At 41.2% G+C, this 18,533-nt stretch overlaps 1 protein-coding gene across 5 annotated transcripts in view; it reads left to right on the top strand.

Annotated features, from left to right (window-relative positions):
- smoc1 (SPARC related modular calcium binding 1) overlaps positions 1-18,533 on the top strand; it is a 125,339-nt gene that overhangs the window by 21,732 nt on the left and 85,074 nt on the right. For all 5 annotated transcript variants that reach the window (XM_060934739.1, XM_060934738.1, XM_060934741.1 and 2 more), the window contains exon 2: positions 16,455-16,620. In XM_060934739.1, the coding sequence (XP_060790722.1) occupies positions 16,455-16,620 (166 nt within the window). The remainder of the gene's footprint in view (positions 1-16,454; positions 16,621-18,533) is intronic.

Consider the following 18,533-nt stretch of genomic DNA (forward strand, 5'->3'; position numbering starts at 1 on the left):
ATTTGCCAGAAAGAATCCAAAACGACAAGGAATTGACTGAGAAGAAGCGATTTTTGTGGAACTACTTAAGGCATTAAGTCTTAATTAGTCCATAACGTCATTAATAATTGTAATTAAGCAAATCTGGGTAGAAGTTATATGCACCCTAGGTACCCCTACCTTCATGCCAGAAAGAATTAAAATCGGTGAAGAATTGAGGGAGAAGAAGCAATTTGTGTGGAAACTGCTTGTTAGGGATTGATTAATTACTCCATATCTTCATTATTAATTGCAATTATGTAAATGTGGGTAGAAGCTATATGCACCCCAGGCAGACCTACCTTCCTGCCAAAAAGAATACAAATCGGTGAAGAATTGAGAGAGAAGAAGCGATTTTCGTGAAATGTGGATGATGGACGACACATGACGGCATAAACTCGTTGCTCATGATGGCATAAACTCATTAGTAATACCAATAACGTTAAGTGATCAACCTTCAGCCATGGCCTGAAGGAAGGTTGTAGAAGCAGCCTTGGGCCCAAAGGGTCGCCAGTTCGATTCCTGGGACTAGCAGGAAAAATGTGAGGCAAGTTGAGTGAATGAACAGCACTTCCCTCTCCCTCTGTATCATGGTTAAAGTGCCCTTGAGCAAGGTGCCGAACCCCCACCTGCTCCCCGGGTGCTGTAGTATAGCTGCACGCTGCTCTGGGTGTGTGTGTGTGTGTGTGTGTGTGTGCGCGTGCTCAGTGCTCACTTGTGTGTTCATTGCTTCAGATGGGTTAAATGCAGAGGAGGAATTTCACTGTGCTTGAGTGTACATGTGACAAATAAAAGCTGCTTCTTCTTCTATCATGAATATGAGTCCGGGATATTAATGTTAGATTAGCTCTAGTCTAACACGTTAATGTTGACGCTAACATTATTGACTATTTTCTTTCATAGAATTTGTTTAGTTCTCAAATTCTAGATCTGCTTACGTTCTGGCAAACAGATGCTCGGTTCTGTGGCCTCTTGGTGCTTTTACCTGTACTTTTTTCTTTCACGTGTTTGTAGGCGTCACTACTTTTCAAACGCACCTTGCTTCACTGACTTGTTATTGTAATAAGACAAAATGGCCAACAGAGCATCACAGTGTGATTAGTCAAAATGTTACTGTCATTTCAAATCACCAACACTCACGAAGGCACACTTTCTTTCTGTGGCCGAATGTATGTATACGTTGGGCGCTTGGAAAGTTCTGGAACATTATGAGTAAGGTGCGTATAAATTTGAGCATAGGGCTGGTATTTGAGGACAGGGTGCACGTTCTGGAGGGCAGGGCATGATGCCCTGGTAAAATAAACTGGCTGGAACGCTGACCTTGGCAAACTGTGGGAAATGTTTGGACCCCTTAGTTCCAGTGAAGTGAAATTATAATGCTGCAGCATACAGAGTCATTATAGACAAGTGTGTGACTTTGTTGTAGCTTATGAGTAAAATGGTCAGGTGCCCACAATAAATAAATAAACGAATAAATAAAAATGATACAGAAAAAGATACCATAGAAACACATTTATGTTCCAGTGATGATGCACCAGACTCGAGTCCAAGCCAACGTAAATTAGTTTTCCTTGACACTTGACTTGGACTTGTTTCTCACTTGAGAATCAGATTATAGGACTTTGACTGTAGCTGTGATTTGCATGACATGTACAGTTATTCTTTATAATTTCTTATAAAGTTTCTAATCTTTCGGTTCAGGTCTTTGCATTTTAATAATAACGGGCAGCAGCAAGTCTCGAGTGATTGACTCGGAACATAAAAGGAGTTAATGTCTCAGATTAAATGGCTCTGCAATGCTAATCACACACGCTGTTATCATTTTAGTTAAAGTTTTCACTGAGACTTGCTAAATGGTGTGAGACTTCATGAATTTTCATCACCTTAAGGATTTCAATTATTCAATACCATCTTAACGACTTTCACAAATTCCTTGTGCACAGAACACAGCACAGTTCCTGGCAACACGAGAGCCACTTTCATTTCATATCGTATGATTTTGATCATATTACCATGTGCCTTTGTTTCTCTGTGTCACTGGTTTGTTGCCCTATGGTGTTCACCTGTTCTGTGTTTAGTTCTTGATTAGTTTTAGTATTTATACTCTGCTGCTTCTTTGTTTCCTTAAAAGAGATACGCAGAACCTTTATTTTTAAATACATTTCTGAGTGGATAGTTTCTCCATCCTTGACTCTTGTATGCTGCATAAATGGGAATAAAAAAAAAAACAACTGTATTTTTGAGAGTTAAAATTGACCGCAAAGTTGGCATTCGAACTGCCCCGCCGAGCCAGCCAGCCCTGAGTGAGTGACGTCACAGCGGTAACCGGTTTTAAGGCCGAGGCCTTTGACAGCTATAGACCAAAGCCAGACTCGGCAGGCGAGAGCGGTTGCAATGGCCTCTTTGTTCGAATGTATTGGAGATTCTTCAGATTCCTCAGATAGTAATACATCTGACTGTGATAGTCCTGAATTGGAGTGTGTGTACATGCTACTGCTATACACGTAGAACCGTATCAGTTTGAAACATCGGAAAATGAATCCGATAGTAACACGTCGGCCACGGAGGCCCCCACCTTACGAAATAAAGCCAGAGAACAAAGCCGTCTAGAGCAGTGATTCTCAAACTGTGGTACGCGTACCACTAGTGGTACGCGGGCTCCATTCTAGTGGTACGCCAAAGAATCACTTAATTAAATATAAATAAATTTTAAGAAATAAAATAAAATAAAACGTGAAATACTATCCATAATATCCGAATGGATGAAAATATCAACCGATGACAAGAAAATGAAAGGAGATACAAATTAAGTTAATAATTTTAAAAAGTTTGCAAGTGCTTCTGGGTAGCCATACGTAGCGTACGTACGCATTCCCGCCGGTTCCGCTGACAGACGGTTATCCGCCATTGGTAGACTAGGCTGTGATGGGAAAAGGTGGAGGTGGCTTTGCTAATTATGACGAGTAGGACAAAATTACTGTCGTGGCTTAAATCCGCGAATGGGAGCGTGGATCAGGAGAGAGGGAGAACTGAAGAGGACGTGTGTGAGCCGAGCGCAGATGCTAACGACAGTGCAAAACCAGCCCCAGAACTGCTAGCAAACGGCAGAAACCAGTGAGGAGGAAGTATGACGAAAAATACATAAAACTGGGATTCATTTGGAGCGGGACAGAGGAGCTGCCCAGGCCGCAGTGTGTTGTATGCGGGGGCGTTCTGAGCAATGAGTCCATGAAACCATCGCATCTCAAACGGCATCTTACAACCAAACACACAGCACTAAAGGACAAACCAATGGATTTTTTTTTTTTTTTTACGAAAACGTGATGAACTGAAGCAGTCCAAGTCCACCATTCTGTCCTATGGTACACCTGTAGCCAAAGCACAGGAAGCTTCATATCGTGCCAGCCTCCTGATCGCCAGAGCCGGTAAGCCGCACACAATCGGGGAACTGCTGTGTTTGCCATTAGCCAGAGAGATGACACGTATCATGTGTGGAGAGAAAGCTGCCAGAGAGTTAAACTTGGTGCCACTTTCAAATGACACCGTGTCAAGGAGAATAAACGACATGGCTGACGATGTTAAAAAGACACTGACTGAGCGCATTAAGAACAGTAGATATTTTACCATACAGCTTGATGAGACTACAGATGTTGCAGATTTGGCCAATTTATTTGATTCATTATTTAAGGACAGCGTTTTATTTTCCTATATTTAAACACAGTGTTACTGTTCAAAGTACTGTGTGTAATGTTACAGTGGCCAACAATATTAAATATACTTGTTAAATAAAACCTCCGCCTTGTTTTTAATGAATACTTAGGCCTACTACGCTACTGTATTTTAATGTTGGTCATTATGGTGGTACTTGGAGAGCCAAGTATTTTCTGAGGTGGTACTTGGTGAAAAAAGTTTGAGAACCACTGGTCTAGAGAATTGGATGGAATTGAACTGACAATCTCATGTGACTCTCATTAAAACAGCATAGGTGTTATAACTTATGCAACACACATGTACATGCATGCATTTTCACTGATGAAACGTAAAAGGCTAATTAAATAATCAGATCAACTGAGACCATCACATTCTGAAGCAAATTAAATAATCTTATACAGGTAACTTAAATACACAATACAAGTTACACGTATTAATCTAAATGCAGGTAAACAACGAGTGTTGTGATGTAACCAAATGAGAGTCGCATCTTACCCGTCTGTGTTCTCGCTTCTTGAAGGCCGATCTTGTGGCCGATTGTTTTGAAACAATCTGACTTTCAGTTCTTCATTCATTTGCTTCTTCCATGTAAGGGCGAGATATTGCTGCTGAGGCGAGCATATCCAGCGGAGAAATCAGACGGCTGGTCCACCCATTCTCCATTTTCTCCATACTGGGTACTCCGCCATTACTGCTCGGCTCACACTCCGGGAGAACTGGTGCAACTGAACTTACTTTCCTTTTCTTGTAGTTTTCTTCCTTTAATTGTTGGTACTGCACCCTCTTTCAATACGGGCTTATAGCCAACACTCCTCAACAGATCAGAGGTTTCGTATGAGTCGTCAGTAAAATGTGCCTGTGAACTTCTTGCAAAACGCGTCCAAATCTTTGCAGTTTGAACATTCTTGGGCCATGAATGCAACATAAATCCACCTTCTGTCGTGTTCCTGCACCGGCCAGCAACACATCTACGTGGCATGGTGATAAATTAGCTCAAAATGGAGGATTGAAGTTGCAGTCAGCTCTGTGTTTTAGTATAGCGGAAATGACGATGAGACCGATAGACTTCCTGCTGTGACGTCACAGATGTCAAGGTCATTCACTTAGACCGCTACCTATATAAATCACTTTAATCGTAAAAATTACTATATTAGATTTATTGTTAATGCTTAAAACTAATCCTGTGCCATTCTTGAGGTCTCAAGGCATTTATAAACAAAAAGTGAGGCCATGGCTCTGCGCATCTCCTTTAAAGCTAGACGGCCTTTCGATTTCATAAAATCGGTGAAATTTAGTTCCCTCTGAAATGTGGTCATTATGATATATGTTTATTTCTGTAATATCTCACAAAATATATCAGGCCATTCTGTGGCTGGGAAGTTATTTGAGGGGATTAAAGCAAATAATGTGCATGAAATCGCTCGCTTCACGCAGTCAAGCAGACAGAGGAAGTCCGTGTGTGCATGCACAGGTTTATCTTCTTCTTCTTCTTTTGGATTTTACAGCAGCTGGCATCCACAGTGTTGCATTACTGCCATCTACAGGTTTACCTTTGAGCGTGCACTGACAGTTCCATCATTCTGTCGCTAAACGAACAGCTGATCACACTGAGGTGCTCGCTGAGCGCCCATATTTATTAGTTTGGTCCTGCGTTTCCTTTCCTTCGTATATAACATAACGTCTTTTCTTCTCGCTTTCTTTCCGTTACTGTAGTTGGTCTTTCACATTTCATTCGCACACTCACGTCGTCCATTTTTCTCTCCCGTTTCAAATTTGTATCCCACAATGCCTTGTGTGAACGGGGAAAGCCTACCACGGGATGCATGATGCAGTATCTTGTATTGGGTCATGGTGAAGCAGGAAAAAATAGCAGAGAATTTTGGGCCACATGGCCTTAAATTCATTAATTGTTCTATTTAAAAATAATAATAATAAAATTGGAAGTCTGTGATTCGAATTCAGTAGCTTTTCGGTCACTAAACAAAAATAATTGTGTGTCGGGGAAAACTCTGTTTATGACCTACACTTGAAAAATCTGAAAGGCAGTACAGCTTTAAGTTCTGAGGTTGTTTCTGGTCGTTCTGACTCTGACATGTGATCACGGATTACCCTTGTGTGATGTTGTGTTGCCCTCTTGTATTCTGACCCCTGCTCTGGAGTTTTGCACAGAGTTGCTGTATCATGTCCTGTCGTCACTACCCACATTTTACAGTGAGAAAATATATTTCCTGTATTGATTCAAATCTCTTTTGGAGTCATTAAAAATCATTTTCAATTTAGAACAAAAAAGGCAAGGCGTATTTGGTGACCATTTGCTTGTAATTATAATTAAAATCTGCCTTAGCCAATGTTTCTTCTTTGAATAATTTCATAAAATGTGTATGTTTTGACTTTGTGTAAATTGAATGTCTTCTGAAATAATTGTTTAAACCGGCTTGTGTTAAGGGGATGAATTATCTGTTAATATTTAGACTGGGCACACTTCAAAGCCATTTGGCTTGCCGAAGACAACGCTATAATATTACCAAAGCATTCTGTTTTTAATTTATCTGTTTTTGAGTAAAATCAGTGAAATGATATTTCTCCTTCGTCTGCCGTTGCCAGAGCAGTAATTTTGTTTTATTTTGTTTGCTTTTAACAAAGTGCTCCCATTCCACCAAGAGATTACTTTAATATCCATTACTGCACTGAGCTTGCACTTAACATGACACTTTTATTTTAGTCGAAAATATCCCATATAAGGATGAAAGATTTGCCTTTAATTTGAATTATTAAGTCTGACCAAGAACAATCAAGTCAACATAAGATTCATATAAATGGACTGACATGAAGTTTACATCCGCTGTTTTTTAGTCTTGGTGGAACTGACAGGTGCAGAGTGTGAGAGTTTTAATGGCATTGCTACTGAATACATCACTGTTATAGAATAAAGATATTAAATCATCAACTTAGACTACGTTCACACTGCAAGGCTTAATGCTCAATTCCGATTTTTTTGTGAAATCCGATTTTTTTGTGAGGTCGTTCACATTAACAAATATATGCGACTTGTATGTGATCCTCAGTATGAACGAAAAGTGACCTAAAAGTGTTCCGCATGCGCATTGTAGGATACGACGACATCACACGCAGTGAGCATGGCCAGTGTTTACGGAAGTAAAACCGCCCGGTTGCGGTATGACCCATCCAATCTAGCTTGAATAGCTGCATCCCCCCCAAATGGAAATCAGCTCCCCAACCTCTGCGTCCTTCCATTGAGAAGATTCAGAACCTTCACAGCCCGAAGCGTCCCTCGCATTGATGTCATGCGCAGGGGCGCAGATATGTTTTTTGAACGGGGGGGGACAAAAAACTAGGGGGGACAAAGCTGCCAGCAAACCAACCCCAACCCCGATATGCCTGTCAAACTTGTTCTGGGTTACCATAGCAACCAAGCTCGAGCTCGCAACTTGTGCAGTCTGCGCAGCTCAACCAACCGAATATCAGTCTTTGTTTTATGTGAGTTGTTGCAACTATGTATACACTGCTGTGCACCTCAATAAACCGAATGGTAATTAGTCTTTTGATTTTTCCGTGAGGTTTGCCTTATGCAAAGAAAGACAGCATAGACGTTTTTTCCTCCCTATAAGTGGGGGGGGACCGAACGAGGTGAATTTAAATCTGGGTGGGACGAGTCCCACCCTCTATCTGCGCCCGTGATTATGTGCCATGTTGTTGTAACTTTTTTTGAGAGACCCGCCGCCTACTTCAGCGCAGAATAGTGACGTTTGTGGCTTGTTGATGACGTGTAAGTCGGATGAATGCGACCTGGCGGTTCAGACTGAAGTCGCATATGAAAAGAGCGGATAGGAATCGGAATTAGGACCACATATCCAAACGGCCTGGGTCGGATTTGAAAAAATCGGATCTGTGTCGTTCATATTGTCAATAAAAGATCGGATACAGGTCACATATGGGCGAAAAGATCGGATTTGAGTCACTTCAGCCTGCAGTGTGAACGTAGCCTTAATGACAGCTTTACGACTCTGAGACACGTGATACTACAGCGCAGTGGAATTCTTGAATCTGATTGGTCAGAAGATGTTGATTCCTTTTCTGTATCAGCAGCTTGAATTGTTTCTAATAATACTTTATCATACACCGGGATTTTACATTGAATATTTTTAATTATTCTATCCACATTCACTGGATATGAGCAAATTTTTCACAAATTGCTCGTCATTACCCCAGTTTGTTTACATTCTAAGCGGAAATGATTTTGTCAGATGTTTTGTATAAAATTTTTATTTATTGAATTTGCAAAAAAAAAAAAGCAAATTCTCAAAATCCAGTTAATGTGGATAAAATAAAACCGTTATTCCACTCAATCTCATCGTACATGGATTATCTACAACTCAGTGCTATGCGCCTCGTCACCCATCAGCTCATGTACGACTCAATTTCGTGGAATAAAAACGTGTTCTATTCCCTTCTAGCAGGTTCCATTCATTTGGTTTGATAGCATGTAATATTGTTAGCATATCGCTTATCCTACGTGTATTACGTCACTCTACCCAATGGAGAATGAGCGTTGAATATGGTTTATGATATTGCATGGTTGTCAAGACAACATGACGTCACATGTCGGAGACATAAAACTTCCGCATTACCGAGCGACTGGGACAATTTGTAAACAAACTTGGCCACCAGGTTTGCTTCGTTAAATGCGGAAGATTTTGAGAGAATTTTGAAAGAGAAAGACACGTTGAACACCCGAAAGAAATGTGTACAGTATGTATAATAATAATAATAATAATAATGGCTTTTTTTCGTAGTATCTAAGATATATTCCATTCAGCTAGTCGTCTTTGACTCATTCAATATCATGCCAGCTGAATGGAATATATCTGATAGACCACTTAAAGCCAGCCAATATTATTTAAATGTAACATTTTGGAAGGAGTCTCCAGTGTCAGCGCTTTGTAACTGTCAGAGTTACAGGTGTATGTTTTCCAACATGGGAAAGACTTCAGGATGGAGGTCTTTGCAGATGGTCAGTAACATCACAAGCTGGATTTTTCCTTAACTTCTTGAGAGAGAGAAAAAAGAGAGGATGGTGATTGAACAACTGTTTATACTCTAACTTCTGGAACATTAATGAAGTAACAAGAATGAAGTAACCAAGTAATACTTACTGGATAAAAGGCTATTATTGGGAAATGGTAGCAGAGGGGGAAAAAAGCACTTTGGGATGTGCTGTTATTGGAAAATAATAATCCGGTCTGTTGTGGATTATGTTCTATCACAGCACATCGCTGCTGTTTTAAATCTCTTAATATAACAAACCAATACTAATATACTACACATTGTTTGGGATCTATTTGTTCCATTCTTGGTTGTGGTAACCTTTCCTTGACTTTATGTGCATACAAGGCTTCTCTATTTTTCTTGTACAAGTTAGATTCCTTGGTAGACTGATTCTATCCATCGCCTGCGATTGTTTCAGTTCTTATAGCAGCTGTTTTAGCAGCAGAGCAGAAACGAGTCAGTTTTTCATTATGCCTTCTGTTATATCCTGATTAACTAATATTGTGTGTAGTAGTGGTGTATATAAAAGTTAAATATTTAACAGTTATTCCACGAAATCGAGGCGTGTAGCACCGAGTTGTCTATAAACCATGTACGACGAGATTGAGTGGAATAACTGTTTTATTCTATCCACATTCACTGGATTTTGAGAGCAGATTCGATAAATAAAAACTTGATACAAAACATCCAACAAAATCATTTCTGCTTAGAATGTGCACAAACCGGCGCAATGACCGGAGCAATTTGTAAAAAATGCAATAATAATAATAATTCTTGAAAAATAAAAAAAATACATATGTTCTTACCATGAAATACACTACCGTTCAAAAGTTTGGGGTCACTTTGAAATGTCCTTATTTTTGAAAGAAGGTTTCAAGTAGGTTTATTCCTCGAGATGATGAGTCATGCAGTAGGAAGTATTGCGCACACATTCAGTGTTTGCAGTCCATCTGAGAAAAGAGTAAAGGAGAATGTACAGTACACATCATTATCACTTGTACAGTATAGTGCCTGAAGTGCATTACTGATCCTGGTGCTTTTAATTCTGCAACTGATACAAAAAAAGAGATGTGATTTATAATCTAGACTGTAACAATTAATATGCAGATGAACAATATGAATAATTCTAAAAAACCAATATTTTCAGATTCACATCACTTTTTATTGGAGACCAAAATCTTAATACGCTTCATACAGATTAAACAGGTTGCATTATAAAGCATCTTTAATAAAGGAATCACAGTCAGTCACTGATTTAATGATGTTCCTGAGAAACGGCAAATTCGTCTGTCCTGAAGTAACCTGAAAAACTTAGTGACTCTGGAAACAACTTCCATGAATAAACATCGCCGTATTAATGATTACAAACGAGTATCAGACAAAAGTCACTGTGAATGAGTTCTTACTGTAGAAATGATCGTGTATTAAATTGAGTGCGTACATACTATAAGCTAGTAATTAGAATAACAATCAGCACAATTGTCAGAGCTGCAGTTATAGAAAATGAAGCAATTCTGATAAATCATTAACAAGAATTCAGCAGCACGGTAGTAGAAATACCCAAATGAATGGCAAATTATAGCTAGAATAGAAATAGAACATAAATGATACTATATATATATACACTACCATTCAAAAGTTTGGGGTCACTTTGAAATGTCCTTATTTTTGAAAGAAAAGCACTGTTCTTTTCAATGAAGATCACTTTAAACTAATCAGAAATCCACTCTATACATTGCTAATGTGGTAAATGACTATTCTAGCTGCAAATGTCTGGTTTTTGGTGCAATATCTCCATAGGTGTATAGAGGCCCATTTCCAGCAACTCTCACTCCAGTGTTCTAATGGTACAATGTGTTTGCTCATTGTCTCAGAAGGCTAATGGATGATTAGAAAACCCTTGTACAATCATGTTAGCACAGCTGAAAACAGTTTAGCTCTTTAGAGAAGCTATAAAACTGACCTTCCTTTGAGCAGATTGAGTTTCTGGAGCATCACATTTGTGGGGTCGATTAAATGCTCAAAATGGCCAGAAAAATGTCTTGACTATATTTTCTATTCATTTTACAACTTATGGTGGGAAATAAAAGTGTGACTTTTCATGGAAAACACAAAATTGTCTGGGTGACCCCAAACTTTTGAACGGTAGTGTACTTTTATTCCATATTTTGTTGCTTTTTTGTTGTATTTTTGGGGGTTTTGTTTTCAAGTAGAGTTTTTATTTCGTCCTTGGTTGGTTCAGCAACACGCTCGACCATTTTGTTCTTCTTTAAGGTTTTTTTTTGGTGGTTGGCAAACCAACTTAAAGGTGCATTACTGCCACCGACTGGGCTGGAGTGTGGAACAGGAGATATTGGGGGGGGGGAAGCAAAACTATATTCTTTTCACTATTTCTGTTTCTTTTAAATACTTGATAAAGTGATATATCTGACTTGATGCACTCCACCATTTTGTTTTTCTCGACTCATGGTACATGAGCTGATAGCCTAGTAGTAGAGTAGCCAATCAGAGTGTGCGATTGCTCATATCCAATGAATGTGGACAGAATAATATTAGTTGATTTAGTTGGGTGTGGGTGAGTGCAGATGGATAGTAGTTTTGTAAATTGTCTAATATTCAGACAAAAGTTGATTTTATTACTAATTTGAGATTATTACTTGTCACACTGTACAGCATGATCCCAATGAAATTGTGAGTGAATGCTGTAACAGGTTGTGGCATAATGTGCTCGTCATTTCAGATTATATGATGAAGATCCTCTAATGATAGGCTTCCATCCATCCATCCATCCATCCATCCATCCATCCATCCATCCATCCATCTTCTACTGCTTATCCAGATCCGTGTCTCGGGGGTAGCAGCCTAAGCAGAGCAGCCCAGACTTCCGTCTCCCCGGCTACCTCCACCAGCTCTTCCGGGGGAATACCGAGGCGTTCCCAGGCCAGCCGAGAGATGTAATCTCTCCAGCATGTCCTGGGTCTGCCCTGGGGTCTCCTCCTGGTGGAGCATGCCCAGAAAACCTCCCTTGGGAGGCGTCCAGGGGGCATCCTAACAAGGTGCCTAAACCACCTCCACTGACTCCTTTCGATGTGGAGGAGCAGCGGTTCTACTCCGAGTCTCTCCTGAATGACCAAGCTTCTCACCCTGTCTCTAAGGGAGAGCCCAGCCACCCTGCGAAGAAAACTCATTTCTACCACTTGTATCCGTGATCTCATTCTTTTGGTCACTACCCATAGCTCGTGACCATAAGTGAGAGTGGGAATGTAGATGGACCAGTAAATTGAGAGCTTTGCCTTTTGGCTCAGCTCTCTCTTTACCACAACAGACCGGTTTAGCGTCTGCATCACTGCTGACACTGCCCCGATCCGTCTGTCCAACTCCCGCTCCCCCTTACCCTCACTCGTGAACAAAGCCCCGAGATACTTAAACTCCTCCACTTTAGGTAGCAACTCCCTCCCCGACCTGGAGTGGGCACCCCACCTGTTTCCGGCTGAGCGCCATGGCCACAGACTTGGAGGTGCTGATCTTCATCCCAGCCGCTTTGCACTCGGCTGCAAACCATCCCAGCGCATGCTGTAAGTCACAGATTGATGAAGCCAACAGGACCACATCATCCGCAAAAAGCAGAGACGTGATCCTGATGCCACCAAACCAGACACCCTCCACCCCTTGGCTGCGGCTAGAAATTCTGTCCATAAAAGTTATGAACAGAACCGGTGACAAAGGGCAGCCCTGGCGGAGTCCCACATGCACCAGAAACGAGTCTGATAGGCATCCAGTTAAAGGAAATTACTACATTCTGCTGATGTTATCGATCAAAATGATCTAAGCTTGTGCAGAAAATGAGGTCGAATTATACTGGCATAATATTTGGTATAATATTTGCAATGTTTTGAAACAACTCCATGGCCATTCACGGCTCATGCAACATTAATGCCAATTGTTCAGTGTGAGCTTTAATTTAATTCAACTTTATTCACACACAATATATAATATGGGAAGAAAATGTATTCAAAAGCTGAATACAATTATATATAATAGAAAAAAAAGAATTTGCAAACAATAGTTACTATAATTACTAATGTAAGGTGTGTGTGGCTGTTGAAATAGTATAAACTTTCGGGTCAACAGCCACCCATGTCATCTCATCTCATTCTCTCTAGCCGCTTTATCCTGTTCTACAGGGTCGCAGGCAAGCTGGAGCCTATCCCAGCTGACTACGGGCGAAAGGCGGGGTACACCCTGGACAAGTCGCCAGGTCATCACAGGGCTGACACATAGACACAGACAACCATTCACACTCACATTCACACCTACGCTCAATTTAGAGTCACCAGTTAACCTAACCTGCATGTCTTTGGACTGTGGGGGAAACCGGAGCACCCGGAGGAAACCCACGCGGACACGGGGAGAACATGCAAACTCCGCACAGAAAGGCCCTCGCCGGCCACGGGGCTCGAACCCAGGACCTTCTTGCTGTGAGGCGACAGCGCTAACCACTACACCACTGTGCCACCCCACCCATGTCATTTTATTATTTATTTATTTGTTTGTTTGTTAGAACAAGAGGACTATACAAATATACACTGCGGCTAAATACACTATAGTTATTTACACATGACTCTACGCATGCTTGCACTGAGCCGATAACTCATCATACTAGAATTTTTAGGGTATAAAGAAAGAAATGCTTATTGTTGGTTTAAAATAAGATGTGATTTTAAGGCTGATTTAAATACTAGAAATGATCCTAAGTTTTTGATTCTTGTGGGAATTCCTTCCCAGAGTTTAGAGACGGTAAACTGAAAGGGAAAAAAAAAAATCGATGTAATAAGGATACAGGAAGCTGTAGTTTACCTGCTGTTTCAATCTGTGCAACGTCCCATTGTGCCTTGTCATGAGAGCGCTGTGATGAGATCTTCTCTCTGCTTAAAGCGAGACGGCCTTTCGATTTCATAAAATTGTTGAAATTGAGTTCCGTCTGAAATGTGGTGATTGTGATATCTGTTTATTTCTGTGATATCTAAAAATATCAGGTCATTCTGTGGCTGGGAAGTTATTTAATTTGAGGGGATTAAAGCAAATAATGTGCATGAAATCGCTCGCTTCACGCAGTCAAGCAGACAGAGGAAGTCCGTGTGCGCATGCGCAGGTTTACCTTCTTCTTCTTCTTCTTTTGGGTTTTACAGCAGCTGGCATCCACAGTGTTGCATTACTGCCATCTACAGGTTTCCCTTTGAGTGTGCACTGACAGTTCCATCATTCTGTCGCTAAACGAACAGCTGATCACACCGAGGTGCTCGCTGAGCGCCCATATTTATTAGTTTGGTCCTGCGTTTCCTTTCCTTCGTATAGAACATAACATCTTTTCTTCTCGCTTTCTTTCCGTTACTGTAGTCGCTCTTTCACGTTTCATTCGCACACTCACGTCCTCCATTTTTCTCTCCTGTTTCAAATTTGTATCCCACAATGCCTTGCGTGAACGGGGAAAGCCCACCACGTGATGCATGATGTAGTATCTTGTATTGGGTCATGGTGAAGCAGGAAAAAATAGCGGAGAATTTAGGGCCACATGGAGATAAATTCATTAGTTGTTCTGTTTAAAAAAAAACTAATAAAATTGGAAGTCTGTGATTCGAATTCAGTAGCTTTCGGTCCACTGAACAAAAATAATTGGGTGTCGGGGAAAATTCTTTTTATGACTTACACTGAAAAATCTGAAAGGCAGTACAGCTTTAAACAATTAAAAAATCTGCATTGTTTTTTTTAATGTATTTATTTTTTTACATTTTGCTTGCTGTCAGTATTTGTAGCTAGCATTACTTTATCTGTATCTGTGTCTCTTTCTTCCTGTGCGATGCTCCTATACAGTATTGCAGCCACCACGATCTCAAGTCAAGACCAAAGAATTCTTTTTGATTTTTTTTTTTTTTGTCTTCGACAGCAAAATCGGCCTGAAGATCATCCAGTGTAAAAGCACAAGCACACCTAAGAGCACAAATCTCTATATTTACTATTCAGTCATTTAAAAGCATATGATTTCAGTAACTCGAGTGAAACTAATAGGAGAGGTATGTAGTTACAGGAGTGACGAATGTAAACCGAGACCGACCGATGGCTTAACTGATTTGTTTTTACATTTGGAGGATTAGTAACTAAGTGCTCTTCTGCTGAGGAATGGTCAGCTGTTTTTAATCCAGCGGTGTGTCTTGGTGTAGCCTAACTCTCAAGTCGGACTTAAACTCCTTTCCTGCTGATCGACTAGCCGCTGGACAGCAATACAACACAAATGAATCTGGTGTTAAGCACGACCCGTCGTGAGTACAGTGTGTTTCCAGAGCCATCTCTCACTCCTCACATGACATTAAGTGCTTATTTGACTGCCTTTAATGCTGAAGTCTCGGATGCCGAAGTATGAACTGTTTGAATGTTTGAGGGAACTGTGGGGAGAAGAATAATGTGTGGTCATTAATGTCAGAAGAACAGGCCTAACCGTGTCTAATTTAGAGCAAAGGGAAGTGCCATTATTGTTGTCTGCTGCATGAATTACGGCCGCTATTCTGCTGGGATATGCTCAACTGGGGGAAATTTCATGAACGTTCGGACTGTGAGAATCTGCGTAACACATGCATCAGTATTTATCTACAAGGCACAGATAGATCCATCTGACTGCCTATTAATTCTTCTGTTTTGTTTGGATAACTTTTAGTACATCATTCGTAATAGCACTTTAAGCAATTTGGATTCAGCTTTTCCAGACACATGATTCACTTAAATGGTAGTAGCACAGATGGGATCAGAGTGTTTTTTTTTTTCCCCTAACAGTGAAACTCTCTTAAATCTATGAAACTTTTTGTCTTTTAAAGCTCAGCAACTTTATGCTTAATTAGTCATTATGCAGGTCTTTGTGTCAAATTACTATATTGAGACCACAGCACTGTTGAATTTTGGTCAGAAGGGGTTGAAGAATTTTTTCTGCCACCTCTGAAAGTAAATCTGTCTGCAAGACAAATCACACATTGATATTAACGCATTTACACTATTTGGTTTATAGTACAACCCCGATTCCAAAAAAGTTGGGACAAAGTACAAATTGTCAATAAAAACGGAATGCAATAATTTACAAATCTCAAAAACTGATATTGTATTCACAATAGAACATAGACAACATATCAAATGTCGAAAGTGAGACATTTTGAAATTTCATGCCAAATATTGGCTCATTTGAAATTTCATGACAGCAACACATCTCAAAAAAGTTGGGACAGGGGCAATAAGAGGCTGGAAAAGTTAAAGGGACAAAAAAGGAACAGCTGGAGGACCAAACTGCAACTCATTAGGTCAATTGGCAATAGGTCATTAACATGACTGGGTATAAAAAGAGCATCTTGGAGTGGCAGCGGCTCTCAGAAGTAAAGATGGGAAGAGGATCACCAATCCCCCTAATTCTGCACCGACAAATAGTGGAGCAATATCAGAAAGGAGTTCGACAGTGTAAAATTGCAGAGTTTGAACATATCATCATCTACAGTGCATAATATCATCAAAGGCATGTTGCTCATGTACGACTCGATTTCATGGAATAACTGTTATATATTTGGAGATCTGACTAACTGTGTCAAACATCATGGTGTGTGTGTGTGTGTGTGTGTGTGTAGTGGTTGATTGGGGATAGAGACAGCCACTGTGCAATTATCTGCTCAAAGACTCAAGCCAAACCAGTGTGTGGCTCAGATGGACGCACCTACGATACGACCTGTGACTTGCAGAGGGCAAAATGCAAGGATCGTACACTGACGCTGGCCCACAGGGGGCGATGTAAAGGTCAGTAACCACACAGCTGAAGTTTAACTTAGTTCTTCACTCAACTCTGTTTTTTTTTTTCTTCCTGTATGTGTTTAGGTTTGAGGTGACATTATTAAGAGGATGATGACAACTTTGATGATGATGATGATTATTATTATTATTATTATTATTATTATTATTATTATTATTTGTAGTAGTAGTAATAGTAGTACAGTTTCAGGCTATGCTATAATAGTAATTTAAAATCTGTAATGGTCTCTGCACCATGAAGGATCATTTTGCTTAATTATTTGGTTTTATCTTCTTAAATTTACAGAACCATGGTTTAACAAGGAAAAAAAAAATCCACGCATAGCATCACAATTTAGCCATAAAAAAGAGTTGTTTTTTATCTTATAAACCAACACTCTGCAGAGGTTTTTATACATTAACTTGTCATCATTTGATTTCCAAGGCAGACTACAATTCCTGTCATCAGCTTTCAAATAAGACCTTTTGGAAAATCCTACATTTAGTTTTTCAGTCCTGATGCCAATCATAAATCCGGTTCTTCAAGAACAGTTTTGTGTACATCAGCAACCTGTTATGGCCCTTTTCCACTACCCTTTTTCAGCTCACTTCAGCCCGACACGGCTCGCGTTTCGACTACCTTAGAGCAGCACGACTCAGCTCGCTTCAGCCCTGCTTAGCACCCAAAACTCACACGGTTTTGGAGTGGGGCTGAAGCGAGCCAAACCGAGCCGAGTGGGGCTAGGGGCGTGAGCAGACACTCCCCTGTGCACTGATTGGTGAGGAGGAGTGTCCTCACATGCCCACACACGCCCCGCGAGCACGCTGGGATCTGTAAACACCGTAAACCCGGAAGAAGAATAATTACGAATTACGAGAATTTCTGAAGCCTTATGCTGCTTTTCCACTACCAACGCGGCTGAGTTGGGCTGAGCCGTGCCGTGCTGAGTCGAGCTGAGTGGGGCTGTTGGAGTTGTATTTCAACTACAACCGCGCTGAACCGTGCTGGCTGGAAGTGGGTGGACACATTGGGTGGAGTTAGCGAAAGTGGGTGGACGTCACGTGATGTCGTTAGGCGGCGCAAATAGTGACATCAGTGAGCTTTTAAGCGGTAGTCTCACGACCCGGATAGTAAACAATAAACATGGAGTCGTTAGTGTTGCTGGTCTTGGTGCTGTGGCTTGTTGTCACCGACAACGCCAACAGATACTGGCAAGAGCGTATAGATGAGGCGAGGCGCATAAGGCTTCAGAAATTCTCGTAATTTGTAATTCTTCTTCTTCCGGGTTTACAGTGTTTACAGATCCCAGCGTGCTCGCAGGGCGTGTGTGGGCATGTGAGGACACTCCTCCTCACCAATCAGTGCACAGGGGAGTGTCTGCTCACGCCCCTAGCCCCACTCGGCTCGGTTTGGCTCGCTTCAGCCCTACTCCAAAACGGTGCGAGTTTTGGGTGCTAAGCAGGGCTGAAGCGAGCTGAGTCGTGCTGCTCTAAGGTAGTCGAAACGCGAGCCGTGTCGGGCTGAAGCGAGCTGAAGTGAGATGAAAAAGGGTAGTGGAAAAGGGCCATTATGCGCCTCGCCTCATCTATACACTCTTGCCAGTATCTGTTGGCGTTGTCGGTGACAACAAGCCACAGCACCAAGACCAGCAACACTAACGACTCCATGTTTATTGTTTACTATCCGGGTCGTGAGACTACCGCTTAAAAGATCACTGATGTCACTATTTGCGCCGCCTAACGACATCACGTGACGTCCACCCACTTTCGCTAACTCCACCCAATGTGTCCACCCACTTCCAGCCAGCACGGTTCAGCGCGGTTGTAGTCGAAATGCAACTCCAACAGCCCCACTCAGCTCGACTCAGCCCAACTCAGCACGGCACGGCTCAGCCCAACTCAGCCGCGTTGGTAGTGGAAAA

This window comes from Neoarius graeffei, chromosome 11 (assembly GCF_027579695.1).
Source record: "Neoarius graeffei isolate fNeoGra1 chromosome 11, fNeoGra1.pri, whole genome shotgun sequence".
In the NCBI taxonomy this organism is placed as follows: domain Eukaryota; kingdom Metazoa; phylum Chordata; class Actinopteri; order Siluriformes; family Ariidae; genus Neoarius; species Neoarius graeffei.